The 16,744-nt window shown below is 39.1% G+C and overlaps 1 protein-coding gene across 1 annotated transcript; it reads right to left on the bottom strand.

The window, feature by feature from the left end:
- Positions 1-2,517: 2,517 nt before the first annotated feature.
- On the bottom strand, positions 2,518-10,221 carry LOC141109827 (chemerin-like receptor 1). The gene is made up of 3 exons (XM_073601091.1): positions 10,187-10,221; positions 4,277-4,354; positions 2,518-3,710 (listed from the first exon to the last, which is right to left on the bottom strand). The coding sequence occupies exons 1-3, from the start codon at positions 10,219-10,221 to the stop codon at positions 2,735-2,737; spliced, it is 1,089 nt and encodes a 362-aa protein (XP_073457192.1). The 3' UTR covers positions 2,518-2,734.
- Positions 10,222-16,744: the final 6,523 nt, after the last annotated feature.

Here is a 16,744-nt window from a genome sequence, read left to right as displayed (position 1 = left end):
GTGGTCGTGTAGAAAGATCTGGACAGCCGCACACCGGGATAGGCAGATAAAATCTTCTTTATTAAATAAATGAAATGATGAGGTACATGACATCACTGGAGTAATACAGCTTAGCCGCTAACGCGTTTCACACTCGTACAGAGCGCGTACTGCGACGTAATCCCGAGTGTGGCTCTGGGTTAATTTTCAGTACCATTAGCGGTAACCCCGAGCCACACTCGGGATTACATCGCAGTACCCTGGTACAGCTTACTTAACCTTACCTTGTCCCCTGGATCCTAAGATGTCCCCCCGCTGTGTCCTCCGCCAGGTCATCCGCCCAATCTATCAATGTTCCGGTATCCGTTCCCTGCGAGCGCCGCAATGCATGGGGATGGAACCCGGCGGCAAATTTAAAAATGTACACAATACATAACACATACAATACACTGTAATCTGTAAGATTACATTACTGTATCAAATAATTTCACCTCCCTTTTGTCCCTAGTTCTTTGTCCAGTGCCCTGCCTGCACTTTTATATTATATATACTGTTCTTTCTGCCTGGAAATTTGTGAATGTCCATGGCAACCAAAAAGTGTCCCTTTACATCAAAAGCAGTTTTAGACCAGCTAGAAAACAGCGATAGTAAATAAGAATCACTTGCAGAATTGAGCGATAGTAATTCGTGGGGAAATTGGTCATCAGACACTGAAAGCGACAATTTTGCAACTGAGCAAATTTCTGTGTTTTTGATTTGATTACATTATTGAATACATTTTATTATTATTATATTATTATTATTTTTAATAGTTATTTTTGCTTATTTATTATATTATAATTTAGGATTTTGTGTTTCAAACTTTATCATATGTCTACTAGACTCTTGTTTGGACAGAGTTATTCCTAAGAGAATTACAGGCCTACATTATAAAACAACAAATTTCTATGCAAAACAATATACTGGTTCGACATTCAAAAATCTGACATAATACCAATAGGGAGGTAAATTTATTTTATTTTTAAATTGTTGCTTTACGTTTTTATTTTTATAACTTTTATTGCTGTCACAAGGAATATAAACATCCCTGTGACAGCAATAGGCATGTACTCTTTATGGAGAGATCTGGGGTCTATAAGAACCTTAAAAGCATTCAAAACACCAAGATCACTGTTCTCGAATGCTTTTGATTTTTTTAAAATGGCACCGTTGACATCTGGGTAAACTGGAAGTGATGTTGGGTCTTCGCTTCTGGGTTATCATAGCCGAGAGCCAATCCAGCCTTTGTTCAGCTCTCCGATCAGCCAGCGGATGCGCCAGCTGGTTGCTCGGGTCTGCCAGTGGGACGGCGGCTGGAGGGGGGACGTCCCCTCCCGCTGCATGTAAAAGAAATCGAGCAGCTAGTTATCCACTAGGATTTCTTTTACAAGAGAGCTGACCTCCAGCTCTAAAAAATTGTACCGGGATGATGTCTGCAGCTGCAGGCATCATCCCGGTATGACCATTTGAAATCCAGCAACGTACCGATATGTTGCTTGTCCTAAATTGGTCCCATGGGCATTGTGTCTGTTTCAGTGTATTAACTCTAAATACAGCTCCTTTAAAGCACATCCTACAAATACAGAAAAAAATAGATTGTTTCCCCTTTTTTATGCAGTTTTCATCTAAACAGTTGAAAGGGCAAAAGTGAGAGTTTTGATTTCATATGTAAAATCTTTGTCCCTGCTTATCCCTAAAATGTATACTACACAGTGGGTATCCTGTGAGTATCCTATGAAAATTATGGAGATGGGGCTTCCTCGTATCTTGTTCCTTTGGACCACTTTACAATGTCACAAATGTCCCGAAGGCTGTATTGGCTGTATTCACTGCCAGTTCTGACCTGAGCAAATCTTCTACATTCTAGGTTTGTTGATATGAGTATAGACCAGGGAGTTCCTCCTGTGGTGATTCTACATAAGCTCTCTTGGATGGTGATGAACACTGTAAATCAATCTAGTCTAGACATGTGCATTCGTTTTCGTCCGAATGCATTTGCGTCCGAATTTCAGGTATTTTCGTTATCGTTTTAACAAACTATAACGAAAGTGCAGAATCCGAAAAACGAAAGATCCGACATAAACAAATGCTTTATTTTCATTTTCGTTGCTACAAAGTTCGATATAGATAGGAGATTCGACATGATGATGACAATAACAATCTGTGTCCATCAAACCTGTGGTCGAATGTGCCTAACCTTAACTCTATTAGTCCAAGATTATTCTACATAGAGAGAAAAGTTTCGACATAGAGAGAAAAGATTCAACATAGGGGAGAAAAGATTCGACGTAGGGGAGAAAAGATAAATAAAAATAATGATGATGATGAATGTTATTGGCTGATTGTAACCAAAGAGGAAGAGCAGTAAAATAGCTAGAACTAAGTACACACGTACTTTGGCTTATGGTGTCTGTTGAAAGTTCTAAGAAGATTCGACGGAGCAGGTAAACTGTACGGCGTCGTACAGTTTAGCTTCTCCGTCGAATCTTCTTTGAACATTCGACAGACACCATAAGCCTTCAATGACAGATTCAACCTCAATTTGGATTTTCGGACGAATGCAATTTTTAACGAAAAACGAAATAAAAACGAATTTCGGGAGTAACTAAATAAATTTATTTTTCAGACGAAAACGAAATTCCGAAACGAAATATTTAAGTGTGCACATGTCTAATCTAGTCTAAGAAAAACCTTGTTTGTGCTATCTAGCTTGAGTTCATTTTAACTCGTTCATACTACATTCCAGTCTAGATTTAATTTTCCTCCAGTTGGAACCTTCTCCTTTGCCCAATAAGACATAAAGAACAGGATTAAGACAGCTGTTGATGGAGACCAGGCAAAGGCACAAAGAACTTATCATAAAATCAGTGAGCACTTGATACACAGTTTCGTTTTTTGCTATCAGCGGCCACACATTGTATGGAAACCAGCATCCGAAAAAGCAAACCACAACAGCTATGATAATCCGGAAAGTTCTCTGAAATTTCCTGGGCCTTTTAATCGTGTTCGAACGAAGTCTGAAGATGATCAGACTGTAACAGACAAGGATTATAGAAAACGATAGCCCAAACATGATGAAGCATCGAGAGAACATTAAATATTTTCCAGCTGATGAATATTTGATCTGACAATAATATGAAAGATCGTCATACATAGGAACAAGGAGATAGAAAATGTGGATATCTGTATCGTAAATGAGCATGCCTGGTATTACAATAGATAAGGGTACAGTCCATATAAACACTGAACAAATGTTGACTAATTTCCTTGTACGGTGTACTTTGGACCAGAATGGCCAAATGATGGCCACACAACGGTCAATGCTAATGGCTGTTAGGAACAAAACACTGATGAAGGAGTTTATGTGCAACAATGCAAAATTAAATGCCTGTAAAGAAGTTCTATCATCATATGATAGAAACCACATTGTTACCCGGAAAGGGAGGGAAATACAAAACATGAAGTCAACAATGGCCAAGTTGACAAACCACACGGCACTGACAGTCTTCATCTTGAATCCGGCGATCCAGATCACCAAACCATTCCCCATAATTCCGATTATAAAAGTCATACAGAAGCAAGCAATAATCAGAACTTTTGAAATGGTGAATGCAAACTGAAATGATGGCAAACCAAGTATCTTCACAATGTCAGCGGCATCCAGGGTGAGATTCTGTACTTTGCATTTTGGCCTGTTGATAAAAGGAGAAACAAATCTCAAAAAGTCATCATTACTAATTAGTTAATAACTTTATATGGTTTAAAGGTTTTAGATACCTGACTATAATCCCAATATTAGTTTGTTTGACAACACATTCCAAAATCATGGTCATTTATATAGAGTTGGTCTCCCTATGCAGCTATGACAGCCTCCACTCTTCTTGGATGGCTTTCCACAAGATTTTGGAGTGTGTCTGTGGGAATGTGTGCCAATTCATTCAAAAGATGAATGATTAGGTCAGGTACTGAATGAGAAGACCTGGCTTACTATTGGTGTTCCAATTCAGTAGGGTGTTTACAAAAGTGTTCAGTAAGGTCAGTTGAGGTCAGGGCTCTGTTTAGGCCGCTTGGGTTTCTACACCTCAAACTGGGGAATCAATATTTTTTGGCAGGTAAGACCGTTTTTATATATACATTTGAAGTGTGGTCTTTGGATCGGTTTGGATAGATAATCACTTTAAATGTCAACACATAAAAAAGAGAAAAGCAAAGAGAGGTTAAAAGTAAAACTTAAAGTGTAAACAAAAACTTGTTTTACCAATAATAATCATAATCGTAACTTGGGTTGATCGTGGAAAAATCCATTTGGTCATAAGCGCTCATGACTGGTGGGGTTCTACAAAACAAGACATAAATATGTTTATTTGAGAGCGCAACTGACATTGATGAAACATTGACATCATGGCTGGATCTAGGGGGTTGCTGAGGTGGGCTGTGCCCCCCAGATTTCAGTTACGCCCCCCCAGAAGACAAAAGGGCTCTGCTGAATGCCCTGCCAGCAGTGACCCCTGTCCTCTGACCTGCCACAATGACCCCTGTCCTTCTTCCTGCTGACCCATATGCTCAGCTCTGCTGAACCCTGTACATTGCCCTGCTGACCCCTGTCTGTCCTCTGCCCTGAGGAGCCCTGTACACTGCCCTGTTGACCGCTGTGTTCCATCCTGTGGACCCTGTATATTGCCTTTCTGACTCCTGTGCTCCATTCTGTGAACCCCGTACCCTGCTCTTCTGACCCGGGTCCTCTGCCCTGCTGACCCTGTACACTGCCATTCTAAGCCTTGTCCTTTGCCCTGCTGATCCCGTACACTGCTCTACAAACTGCTGATGCTATCCTCTGCCCTGCTGACCTCCTATCCCCTGCCCTGCCCCCTGACATTTTTTTTACTGCACCCCCACATCAGACAGGCTATATCTGGCCCTGATTGACTGGCCCTGAGCGTACCATTGTTGTTCATTCTCATGTCATGAATGCTTATAACATTGATATCAATGTAAGCCCTTCCCTGTCCCTCCCTGCTTACTTCTGCAATAAACCGGACCAAAAGAATTGTGTGGGACTGACAATGAAATGGAGTTCATCCAGGCCCCAAGGGTGGTTTAATACCAAAGTTTTAAATTATTATATTTTATGGTACTTCATGATTTTATCACTCTTTGTAAACATAATATCAATATCACGCTGTGTTATAAATAACATATATATGCATTTTATTTGTATAACATACAGTAGTATCTATATTATATATAAGGATATCCTAAAATACCCTTTTTTAATTAGATCACTTTTTTATGTTATGTGACCTGATATTGGGGGGGGGGGGGGGGGATTAGGTGTATTGAATTCCCGAAGCAAAATTCACTTTTCCTTTTGATCTCCTGTCATGTGCAATAAAGATTTACTGGACTTATATTAGATCTTTGGCATCCTTATCTTTTTCACATTTTGTTGACTACTCCAATCACCCCCAAGAATACTTGAGCTGACAGAGAGGTGCCTGTAAAATATGGATTGAAAGCCCTATCACTCCTACTTTGGGCCAACCTTCAAAGTGGAGGAGTTAGGACCACCGTCAGGTTTTTATTGCTGTACATGCTGGGGTGATTTTTCCTCACTTCCTATTCCAGCGACCACGGAGTAACTGAAGGGAATCTCCTCTATCTGAACACAGAAAGCAATAGAAAAGAAACAAAAGTGGTTTTATTCTCTTTCCTATTTGGAAATATTCTTCTTATTTCCGGTTCAGAAAACCACAGACAGTTGAAGTAAAGTGAAATCTCTGTAGATTTGGGGAAGTGAGGGATGGTTGAAACCCATCAAATTTGTTTCTTTATTCTATTGTGGCCATTTCTCTTCCCTTTTTGTCCAACAGACATAATGAGAAGTGAAAAATGAGAAGAAATACCATCTTGAAAGATGTCCCCAGATGGAAAAGATGCCCCATTTGAAGATTTCCTTTCCCCTCCTCTTTCAGTGACAACTTTAAAAAATTGGATTTCTCAGTACAATATGATACAACATACATGGATACTAGTCACCAGGACAAAGAGAGGGAGACATTCCCCAGTGGGGGCACAGGAAATAGTAAAAGCTACACTAATGTTCCATCCCATTACCATCCTATGTATGATATTTTTTTTACATTTGGGTAATTGAGGAACAGTTGAAACCCATCCGATTTTTTGCTGTATTCTATTGTGGCAATCTTTGTTCACTTCTTGTCCAAGAGACACAACAGGAAGCGAAAAGGAACATTTGCAAAAATAGAAGAAATCCTATCTTAAAAGATGTCCCCAGATGGAAAAGATGCCCCCATTTGAGGATATCCTTTCCCCTCCTGTTTCAGTGACAACTTTAAAAAATTGGATTTCTCATTACATTACTATATGATTCAACGTACATGGATACTAGTGACCAGAACAAATAGAGGGGGGGAAATTCCCCAGTTGAGGCACAGAAAGTAATAAAAACTAGACTGATGTTCCATCCCTTAACCATCCTATGTATGATATTTTTTAAGATTTGGGGAACTGAGGAATAGTTGAAACCCATCAAATTTGTTTCTTTATTATATTGTGGCCATTTTACTTCTCTTCTTGTCCAAGAGACATAACGAGAAGTGACATAAAGATAAAGGTGCAGCGCTAAAAACACATCTCAAAATTAACTAAGACAATGTTGTGAATCTCACACTCAATAATAAGAAATGAGTGAAAGCTTGATTAAATATGTTCACAGTGATAATACATCAATAATGAAAAGCAAATAAACAGATAAACATGAAATCCATAGGTTGTAGAAACCCAATGCGTAGTGAGTCCAAAAATTAAATGAATAGAAGCCAAATGTTCATAACATCCATTTGACATCAAGGGTGAAAATAACTTGTGAAGAAAGTTTTACAAGTAGATAATCCATCACCAATTAGATGAAGGCTTACCAGAATGTTTCAACGCAAAAGGGCGTACGCCCACTGAGTCAAACAGGCTTGTGGTGGCGTGCACCAAAGATGGGGGCTTCAGATCTGGCGACCTTTGACAAATGAATCAGGTAATCCCACAAGTCCTCACACGGCTCTCAAGGGTAGTAACCTCCAAGGTAGGTATTCATGAAGCAAGATGGATAGATTCTCCCATGCATTCATATATATAGTTGAAGAAGAGATGATATGATATTTGTTTAAATTCGGGGAATTGAGGAACAGTTGAAACTCTTCAGATTTTTTTTGTATTCTATTGTGGCCATTATTGTACTCTTCTAGTCCCAGAGACACAACAGGAAGTGAAAGGGAACATTTGCAAAATGAGAAGAAATTCCATCTTAAAAGATCTCCCAAGATGGAAAAGATGCCCCCCATTTTGAAGATTTCCGTTCCCCTCCTGTTTCAGTGACAACTTAAAAAAATTGGATTTCTCATTACATTATGACACAACGTACATGGATACTAGTCACCAGGACAAATAGAGGGGGTGACATTCCCCAGTGGGGGCACAGAAAGTATTAAAAACTAGACTGATGTTCCATCCCATAACCAAAATATGTATGATTTTATTTATTTATTTTTTTTTTAAGAGGAACAGTTAAAAGCCATCAGATCAGTATTCTATTGTGGCCATTTTTATTCACTTCTTGTCCAAGAGACACAGCAGGAAGTGAAAAGGAACATTAGCAAAATGAGAAGAAATTTCATCTTGAAAGTTATCATTGAAACAGATGTTCCATTGGGATAATTCCCTACCACCTCCCATGTCAGTGACATTTGTTTTCTCATTATATTCCAATACATTGATACTAGTCACCAGGACAAATAGAGGGGGTGACATTTCCTAGTGAGGGTACAGATGGAAATAAAAACTTGACAGGCATTCAACACCCCCCCCCCATCCAAAAGTAAAATAAACCACTTTGGCTTTAGGTATAGTGCCCTGAGTACAGTAGTTTGTAGTAGTTATTATCAGTTTATGAAGAATTATACTAAGAAGAATGCTAAAAGCAAGGGTAGTTCCTAAAATCCAATGCATTCCATCAGCACCTGAACATTGATTTTGTTTTATATACATTTATTTAATATAGTGTTTACTATTATTTAAAATGTATTACAAAGCGGATAACATAGTCACTAAACACAAATTTCTAATTTGGAGAAGTAAACATCCTACACACAGACAATGCACGTTCTATTCTCCTCCCCACAAATTATACTCCAGATTAGACCACTTTTTTTATAACCTCTCCTTTGTTGTCAACCACTGCAGCCGCGGAAATTAACCCCATAACATGGCCAGATCACTCATCTGTCTACTTAGACATTGCCTTTCACTCTGCTTCTCCCAGAACATGTCACTGGGTCATCAGGGATATAATGCTTGCCTAAACTTTCCCCTTCTCACCTTTCTACCCTAAATGCTGCTATCACTCCTGAAGAACTAGCAGAGGTTGTTAAAAATCTCCCAACTCACAAATCCCCGGGCATACATGGGTTGCCATATTCCTACTACAAAACCTTCCTCCCGATTTTGAGCCCACTCTTGTTATCACTCTTTACCTCTTTATTGAAAGGAACCATTCTTCACCCCCAGTTCCTTCATGCCCATATTAGAGTGATTTTGAAACCGGGTAAGGACCCCTCCCTCCCTGACAACTACCGACCTATTGCACTACTCAACTCCGATTACAAAATATTTACTAAAATCCTAGCTAATAGAATTATCCAAATCCTCCCTAGACTTATTCATAAAGACCAAGAAGGTTTCGTACCAACGAGACACACAGGTGACAACACGCGACGTACCATCAACCTCATTGACTTGCTTAACAGGATTACCCGCCCAGCCCTTGTTTTGAGCCTAGATGTCCAGAAAGCCTTTGATAGGCTTAGCTGGTCCTTCATGTTTGTCGCCATTTCTAGATATAGCAGCACTCCAAGCTATGTACTCCCGACCGACGTGCAAAGTACAGCTGTCTTCCTTTCTGTCGCCATAATTCCCCGTTGAGCAATGGCACAAGACAGGGATGTCCCTTGTCAACTCTACTTTTTATTCTATGCATGGAACCCTTGGCCGAAGCCATTCCCTCCCACCCTGATATTTGTGGGGTTTCATTGCGGCAGATGGAATATAATCTGTCTCTTTTCTCTGACGATATTCTCTTGACACTCACTAATCCCCATACTTCTCTCCCGAATCTTCATGCTTTAGTAACAACTTTTGGCTCAATCTCCGCTTACAAGATTAACCCGAGCAAAACAGAGGCTTTACCAATACATATTCCTCCTCTTGCCTTTGCAACATTACAGCAAAATTTATCATACCATTGGTGCTCCCAATCTTTTAAGTACTTAGGGATCCATTTGACTTCCATATACCATCAGGCTAACTATCCTCCCCTTTTTTGGGATATTGATCGCCTTTTACGCCAGTGGGATACATACCCCCTCTTTCTCCTGGGGCACATCAATGTACTTAAGATGTCTATTTTACCGGGGCTCCTATACCTATTCCAAACATTGCCAGTCCCTATCCCAATGAAACAGCTCAAAGCCACACAGCGGCTATTTCTCAATTTTATCTGGCATAACAAGGCTCACAGCATAGCTAGCACAGTGGCATTTGCTCCCCGTTCTAGAGGTGGTCTGGGCGCCCCAGACCTTCTTAAATATTATTATGCAACTCACCTCAGGGCAACCATATCACTGGTCACATAGGCTGACAGCTAGCAGATGGTCGGAGATTGAGATGAGTGTCCGTTGCACCCATGTGCCATGTTATGGTCAGCTCTAGCTGCGTCTATTACCCAACTGAAAAGCTTATGTCTACATCCTATGCTGTTCACTACTTAGTATATGGAAAAAATGGTCACAACTGTTCTCTCTCTCTTCTCCATGCCCACCTTTGTTAAATGTGCTATTTAACCCAGACAACTCCGACAGACTATCCTATAGCCGAATGTACCCTTTGTCACAAGCTGGCATTTTCCAACTCCGTAATTTGGTCCACCCACTTACCCGTAGACTTCTCACATTTGCAAAGATTCAACACAAATTCCAGATTGCTAAGCAACTTTTTTACTCCTACACACAGTTTAAACATTACTTCTCTTCCAAGTCACCATTCCTAACTCTAGATAAGCCTACTCCATTCGAACTCCTTTGTGCCCAAGGCCTTTACTAACCTCATCTTATATTGTCCATTTACAAATTTCTCCATGATGCCTCTTCACTAACTGATTCGTATCATCTCTATATGCAAAAATGGTCCCAACTCATCCAACGGCAGATTACCCTCCCACAGTGGCAGAAAATATTGGACTCGGTTTCTAAAGCTTCAAGATGTGTGGGGCAGAGAGAGACAGCCTATAAAATAATGCTTTTCTGGTACAGAATCCCAGAGGTCCTTCACAGATATGACTCTATGGTTCCTTGGGTATGTTGGAGATGCCATGGTGACGTAGGTTTCCATTAACACATCTTTTGGGAATGTCCCATTATCCAACCATGTTGGTCCTCAGTCCAAACCCTCCCACAAAACCTTTTTGAAATAATCATTCCTCTATAACCGATTCACTATCTTCTGGGCCTGCCTATCCCTGGCGTTTCCAACCATGCCCAAAAATGTATTGCATTTGTCCTCCTAGCAGCTAAACGTGTAATCCCCTTGGGATGGCTGTCCACCTCCCCACCCACATTAAGCCAACTATTACAGGTCCTAGCTCACATACGCAGAATGGAACATCTTACTGCTGTGGTACATAAATCTCTACCTCAATTTTCTAAAATTTGGGAGCTGTTGGATAATTCAGTACTTAAAGCGGAGTTCCAACCACATATATAAATTTTTTTTTCAATCCATCTGTTACAATCACAGTATGCTAATTTTGCATTCATTAGGCTGGTAAATTGCACCTCTTTTCTTCCTATTTTATTAAAAAACAAACATTATATTCCTCCTGCTTGGGCAATCCCATCTTGCTTGTGGGCAGGCAAAGCCCACAAGTATAAACTTCCGGGTTTACGGTGCTGCTGAATAACCAGCATGCTCCGCCCGTTCTCGCGCATGCGCAGTAAGCACACATCACGTTAATGAGAGCCCTCGGCACTGCCCACTGACTCCTAGGAAAGATTGACACACATCTCCCAGGAGCCCTAGTGAGTACAGGCGCTGAGGGAAATGACGTAAATTGCTGCGGAGCTGAAGAGGCAGAATACAAGAGACCCCAAACCAACAGTGAAGAAGGGGTGAGAAAAAAAAAGTCCAATTGTTGTTGCTGAAAGATTATGATGTTTATTTCTGTAAAGTAAATTTTATGGGTGGAACTACTCAGTTCCTCTAATATCTGAATAATTGTATCCCCCCCCCCTCTTTTATATATTTCATTTCATTGAAATGTTTTTATTTCTTATATTCTCATCTCCCATGGTGTACCTCTCTCCCACTTTTTCTTTCAGGTTGCATACCCCTCGGGGTAATTCCCTTTTCTGCTTCAAACTTACCCATTAGGAAGTTTTACAAGTTGTCAATCCGTGGAGCTACCATTACTGTTATGTGTTGGTTTCCAACGGATTGCCATTTCTATGATATTCAAGACTTTGTTTCTGTGTGACATATATGTGATTTATGTCTTGGATGTAACATCATATTCTTTTTCAAATATTTTCTATCTATATTTGTAATTCTCTGAAAATTTTTCAATAAAAATACAATAAAATAAAACACAGATACCTAAATATTTTTTTGGTGGGCACAGAAGTGCCTTTTAGCCATCCTCCAATTTGACTAGTTGTATTCTACATTGTATGTCTCAAAGGTGTCATGTTCTTCTATGTACTTTTAAATCGTGTTATCAATAAACTATTTAAAAAAAAAAAGGGACCCCAATATCTTAAAAATATTTCGATTAAACTACCTTGAAGAGGAGAGGCAGTAAATCACCAACATCATTGCTAGACAATGGAATGATCTTCAGAGAAAATGATATTTTCGTAGACTTTTTCTTTTCAATAGCTTTGGTTGATCTGCTCTTTATAGACCATTCCTATAATTTTCTAGCCTGCTGGCAGTCTAGCACCTAGTGTTGCCAGATATTAGTCTATTATAAAAGTTTTCTCTTTTATCTATAGACACTGGTACACTTTAATCCACATAAACAAACCTATTTAAACTAATCTTACCCCTCTTCTTTCGCTGCAAGGCTTTCTCGACCTTCTTCGCACTTGTTTCCACAGTCAATAAGATCATGATTAAGACAAATGTCTGTCTCTTTTATTTTTTTCATTCATTTCTTATGATTGTTTATGATTGGATGAAGAAGAGATTCTGTATTTGATTTCTATAACCTCTCCAAATACAGAGAAGATAATCTGTCACACAGTTTCTGTTGTTTTTGAACTGTTACAGTAGATTTTTATCTTGCCAGAGATGTGACAAAGGATACAGACCATTAAAGATCAACTAATTGTGTGCTCGGCATGTACACGGGTCAGAATATTATTGTGAATAGTAATGAGTGAATTGGATCATCTAATGGAAATCAGTTTTTTTTTTTTTCAAATTATCGATTCCTTCCTCCCCCAAACGATAAAAAATCTGTTTAGCATGTGAGGGGCCTAGCAGTCCACTTCCAGGTTTACATTCCTATTGTTACTTTTACTCACACTGACCTCCAGCATATACAGTATCTCACATAAGTAAAAATTATATTATGTAATTCTGCAGGTATTTTGTTAGATATACTAGATGATAGGTATATATAGTATCTCATAAAAGTGAGTACACCCTCACATTTTTGTAATGTGCCTTCAGACCTAAACCCTATTGAGCATCTGTGGGGCATCCTCAAATGGAAGGTGAAGGTCTCTAACATCCACCAGCTCCGTGATGTCGTCATGGAGGAGTGGGAAAGGGTTAAGGCAGTGCTGGAAAATAAAGGTGGCCACACAAAATATTGACAATTTGGACATTTTCACTTAGGGGTGTACTCACTTTTGTTGCCAGCGGTTTAGACATTAATGGTTGTGTGTTGAGTTATTTTGAGGGGACAGCAAATTTACACTGTTATACAAGCTGTACACTCTCTACTTTACATTGTAGCAAAGAGTTTTTTCTTCAGTGTTGTCACATGAAAAGATAGAATAAAATATTTACACAAATGTGAGGGGTGTACTCATTTTTGTGAGATACTGTATATCATAGGAAGAGCATAATTCAGTAGCTGATGCATAATAAACAGTATAAGGAATTAAAGTGGATGTAAACCCGAATTTTTTTTTTATCATACTGTAGAGTATAAGATTTGCTATCATTTGAGCCCAGTCTTGCCACACAGAGTTATTCCATCTCTGAGCAATCCTCTTTTATTGTTCAGTGAGACAATTCTTGACAAACTGAGAAAAAATTTGTCAAATCCTCCCCCTTGCTGTGAGTGACAGGTGATTTACATATCTCGTGCACTAGCCTAAGAGACGTGCAGTATTTTTAAATTCCCTCCCCCACTCCTTTCTTCAGCAGCTCTGCAAGGATTGGCTGATCCACACTTCACCATGATTTGTCATGCTGAAGTCATGTGGTTACTTTCCTGTCTTTTCACTGGATGTTAGAGATCATAGCAGAAGTTAAGTGTTAGAAATACACAGGAGAAAATACATATTGACAAGGGGAGTGTAGAGGTGGGCGGGGAGTCTACTGACATCACAACTCCACCCACCGAACTCCAGACAACAGACCCACCCACAGAATCTGCAGTTTTTCGTCTCTCATAAAAGACAGAGGGGAGATATTTGACAGGTAAAGATACATGCAGGAGGCATGTATATCCTTATAGATAACCCCTATGGCAGTAGTTTAGAAAGGATGACATTGGGTTTACATTCACTTTAATGTAATTATATAGACAAATTTGTTGTATGCAGAGAAAGAGAGATAGACAAAGCAATTGAAGTAAGTAAGAGGATCAAGTCACTTAGTTTTACAAGTCACATTATCTCATAATAATTTTCTTGTGAATTGTGTTAAAACATTAAATATGTATGGGATTTGTATTTTTTTTTTCACAGGAAATTAATATTTATTTATTAAAAGCCTCAATTTTTCCTAAATCAATTTTTCCGAAATCTTAGTTTACATTTTTATTTAATTTTCACTAGCAATTTCCACATTGTAATTTTATTATGTCTAACTTTGTGGAACTGTATTTTTTATTTATTATTTATATTTATTTATTCCATATTTCTGTGCTTTTTCTTAATTCTGACCTTAAATTTCTTCTGCCTGGAACTGCCATTGACACAGGGTAAAGTGATGGGAAAACAAAAGAGAGGAGTATAATGTATCTACAATTCTGGGCAGCCATCTGAGACTATTTTGCAAAGATCTGTAATGAGACTACACGGGCACAATAGGAAGACCAGTGCCCCCAATAGCAAGCCACTTGGTTCCCTGTGCAGCATTGCAGGGAGAAGTCTAGACAGGGAACAGGGAAAAAAAGGCCCTCAGTGTAGAAGTGGAACAGAGCTAAGTTGGGAAGTGCCGTCAAAAACCACCGGGAGTCTTTGACTGATAGTTGGAGTTTTGTTATGTAAAAAGATTGTTATATATTTTATATTTTTGAATAAAAAGGCTGCTATGGCCAGTTATACTCCATCTCAAGTGTGGTCTCATTAATTGTAGGTAAAGTAAAGTGGGGTTAAGGGTGGAGTATACAATGGTTGGCAGTCACAAGAAGGTGGAACATCTTATCAACCCTGGTCATGTAACAGACAAGGATTATGGCAAACGATAACCCAAACATAATGAAACTTTGAGCGACCATTAAATCTTTTTCAACTAATGAATATTTGATCTGGCAAAAATGTGAAAGATGGTCATACACAGGAAAATGTAAACAAAAAATATGTGTATCTAAAATTAAACTGAATAAGAATGATATTATTATAGATAGGGGTACAGTCCATATAAACACTGAACAAATGTTGGCTAATCCGTATACAATGTACTTTGGCCCAGATCGGCCACATGATGGCCACACAACGGTCAATGCTAATGGCTGTTAGGAACAGGACACTGATAACTGAGTTTATGTACAACATTCCAAAATTAATTACTAGTAAATAAGAACTATCATCGTGTGACAGAAACCACGCTGTTACCCGGAAAGAAAGAGAAGTACAAAAAATGAAGTCAACAATGGCCAAGTTGACAAACCACACAGCACTGACAGTCTTCATATTGAATCCGGCAATCCAGATCACCAAACCATTTCCCATAATTCCGATTATAAAAGTCATACAGAAGCAAGCAATAATTAGAACTTTTGAAATGGTGAATGCAAACTGAAATGATGGCAAACCAAGTATCTTCATGATGTCTGCGACATACAGGTTGAAATTCTTAACTTTGCATCTTGGCCTATTGATAAAATGAAAAGAAATCTCAAAAATACATCATTATTAATTAGGTAACTATGCTATATAGCTAAAAAGGTTTTGATTACATGACTATAACATCAATATTAGCTTGTAGGCATCCTTTTCCAAAGTCATAGTCATTAAAATGGAGTTGGTCCCTCTATGTGCCTATAACAACCTTCACTCTTATGGGAAGACTTTCCAATTCCACAAGATTTTGGAATGGGTCTGTCGGAACTTGTGCCCATTTAGTTAAAATACCATTTGTAGGGTCTGGTAATAATGTTGAATGTGAAGACTTGGCTGACCATTGACTTTTCAATTGATACCCAAAATTTTTAGTAGGGTTGAGTCAGTGCTCTGTGTTGACCACTTGTACGAGATACCCCTCCCTGCCCCCCTATACTTACTTAGGGCTGCTTTTGATCTAGTGCCGTGTCCAAGAGCAGCATCTCTCTCCTCTCTCTCCCTCCTCACCGTGCAGATTGACTTCTGTTGCTATCAATCAACTGCTATGATGAGGGAGTGTGGGGTGGGGCTGAGTGGCACTGTGTGTGTCTATAGATGCAGGTAGTGCAGGTTGGGATCGAGCCTGCACAAGTGCCCCCATAGGATGTGACTTCCTATGGGGGCACTCGCAGAAAAGGTGGAGCCAAGAGTGCCAGTGGGGGACCCCAAAAGAGGAGGATTGGGAATGCTCTGTGCAAAATCATTGCACAGAGCAGATAAATATAACTTGTAAAAACACAAAGGTTTACAATAACTTTAGACAGGTAAGATGGTCAGTATGTACCGGTATTTTAAACACCACAAAGAAAGAAAAGAGCACTAATATATCTATAGAACTAATCAGGGTTCCACTTCCTAAACAATCAATTAATAGGAATAGTAATAAAATACTCAATACAGTTAAGGTACCAGAAGGAAGGGCTCCATATGTGAGCCAATCATAGGGTGAGATCAACCAGGTCAACTGCTCCCACATATGAATGTCATCTCATCAAATGGAATGACCATTCCATTCTTTGATGACTTGGTGGCATATGAAGGTCCTCCTCCGTGAACAATATGCTAGAGAGCTGGATGTGGCTTTTGAGTCTTTGATTACTGTTCTTGATACATTTATTTCCCTCTTTTTCCTGAGCTGAGAAACACTTTGAAGCTTCATTTCCCGATACACATGGAAATATGTACTAATTAATCATCTTTATGAACTTATTGGGAGATCATGGATGTTCTTCTAAAATGTCTGTATAATGAACAGCATACATTATTTCATCTTGAAGTTCTTATCTTGATAAATAAAAACTGTGAAACTGTGATTTGTAAAT

The sequence above is a fragment of the Aquarana catesbeiana genome, linkage group LG10, assembly GCF_042186555.1.
Source record: "Aquarana catesbeiana isolate 2022-GZ linkage group LG10, ASM4218655v1, whole genome shotgun sequence".
NCBI lineage: Eukaryota > Metazoa > Chordata > Amphibia > Anura > Ranidae > Aquarana > Aquarana catesbeiana.
Note: the sequence above shows the minus strand (reverse complement) of the source record. Positions and strands in the feature narration are given on the sequence as shown.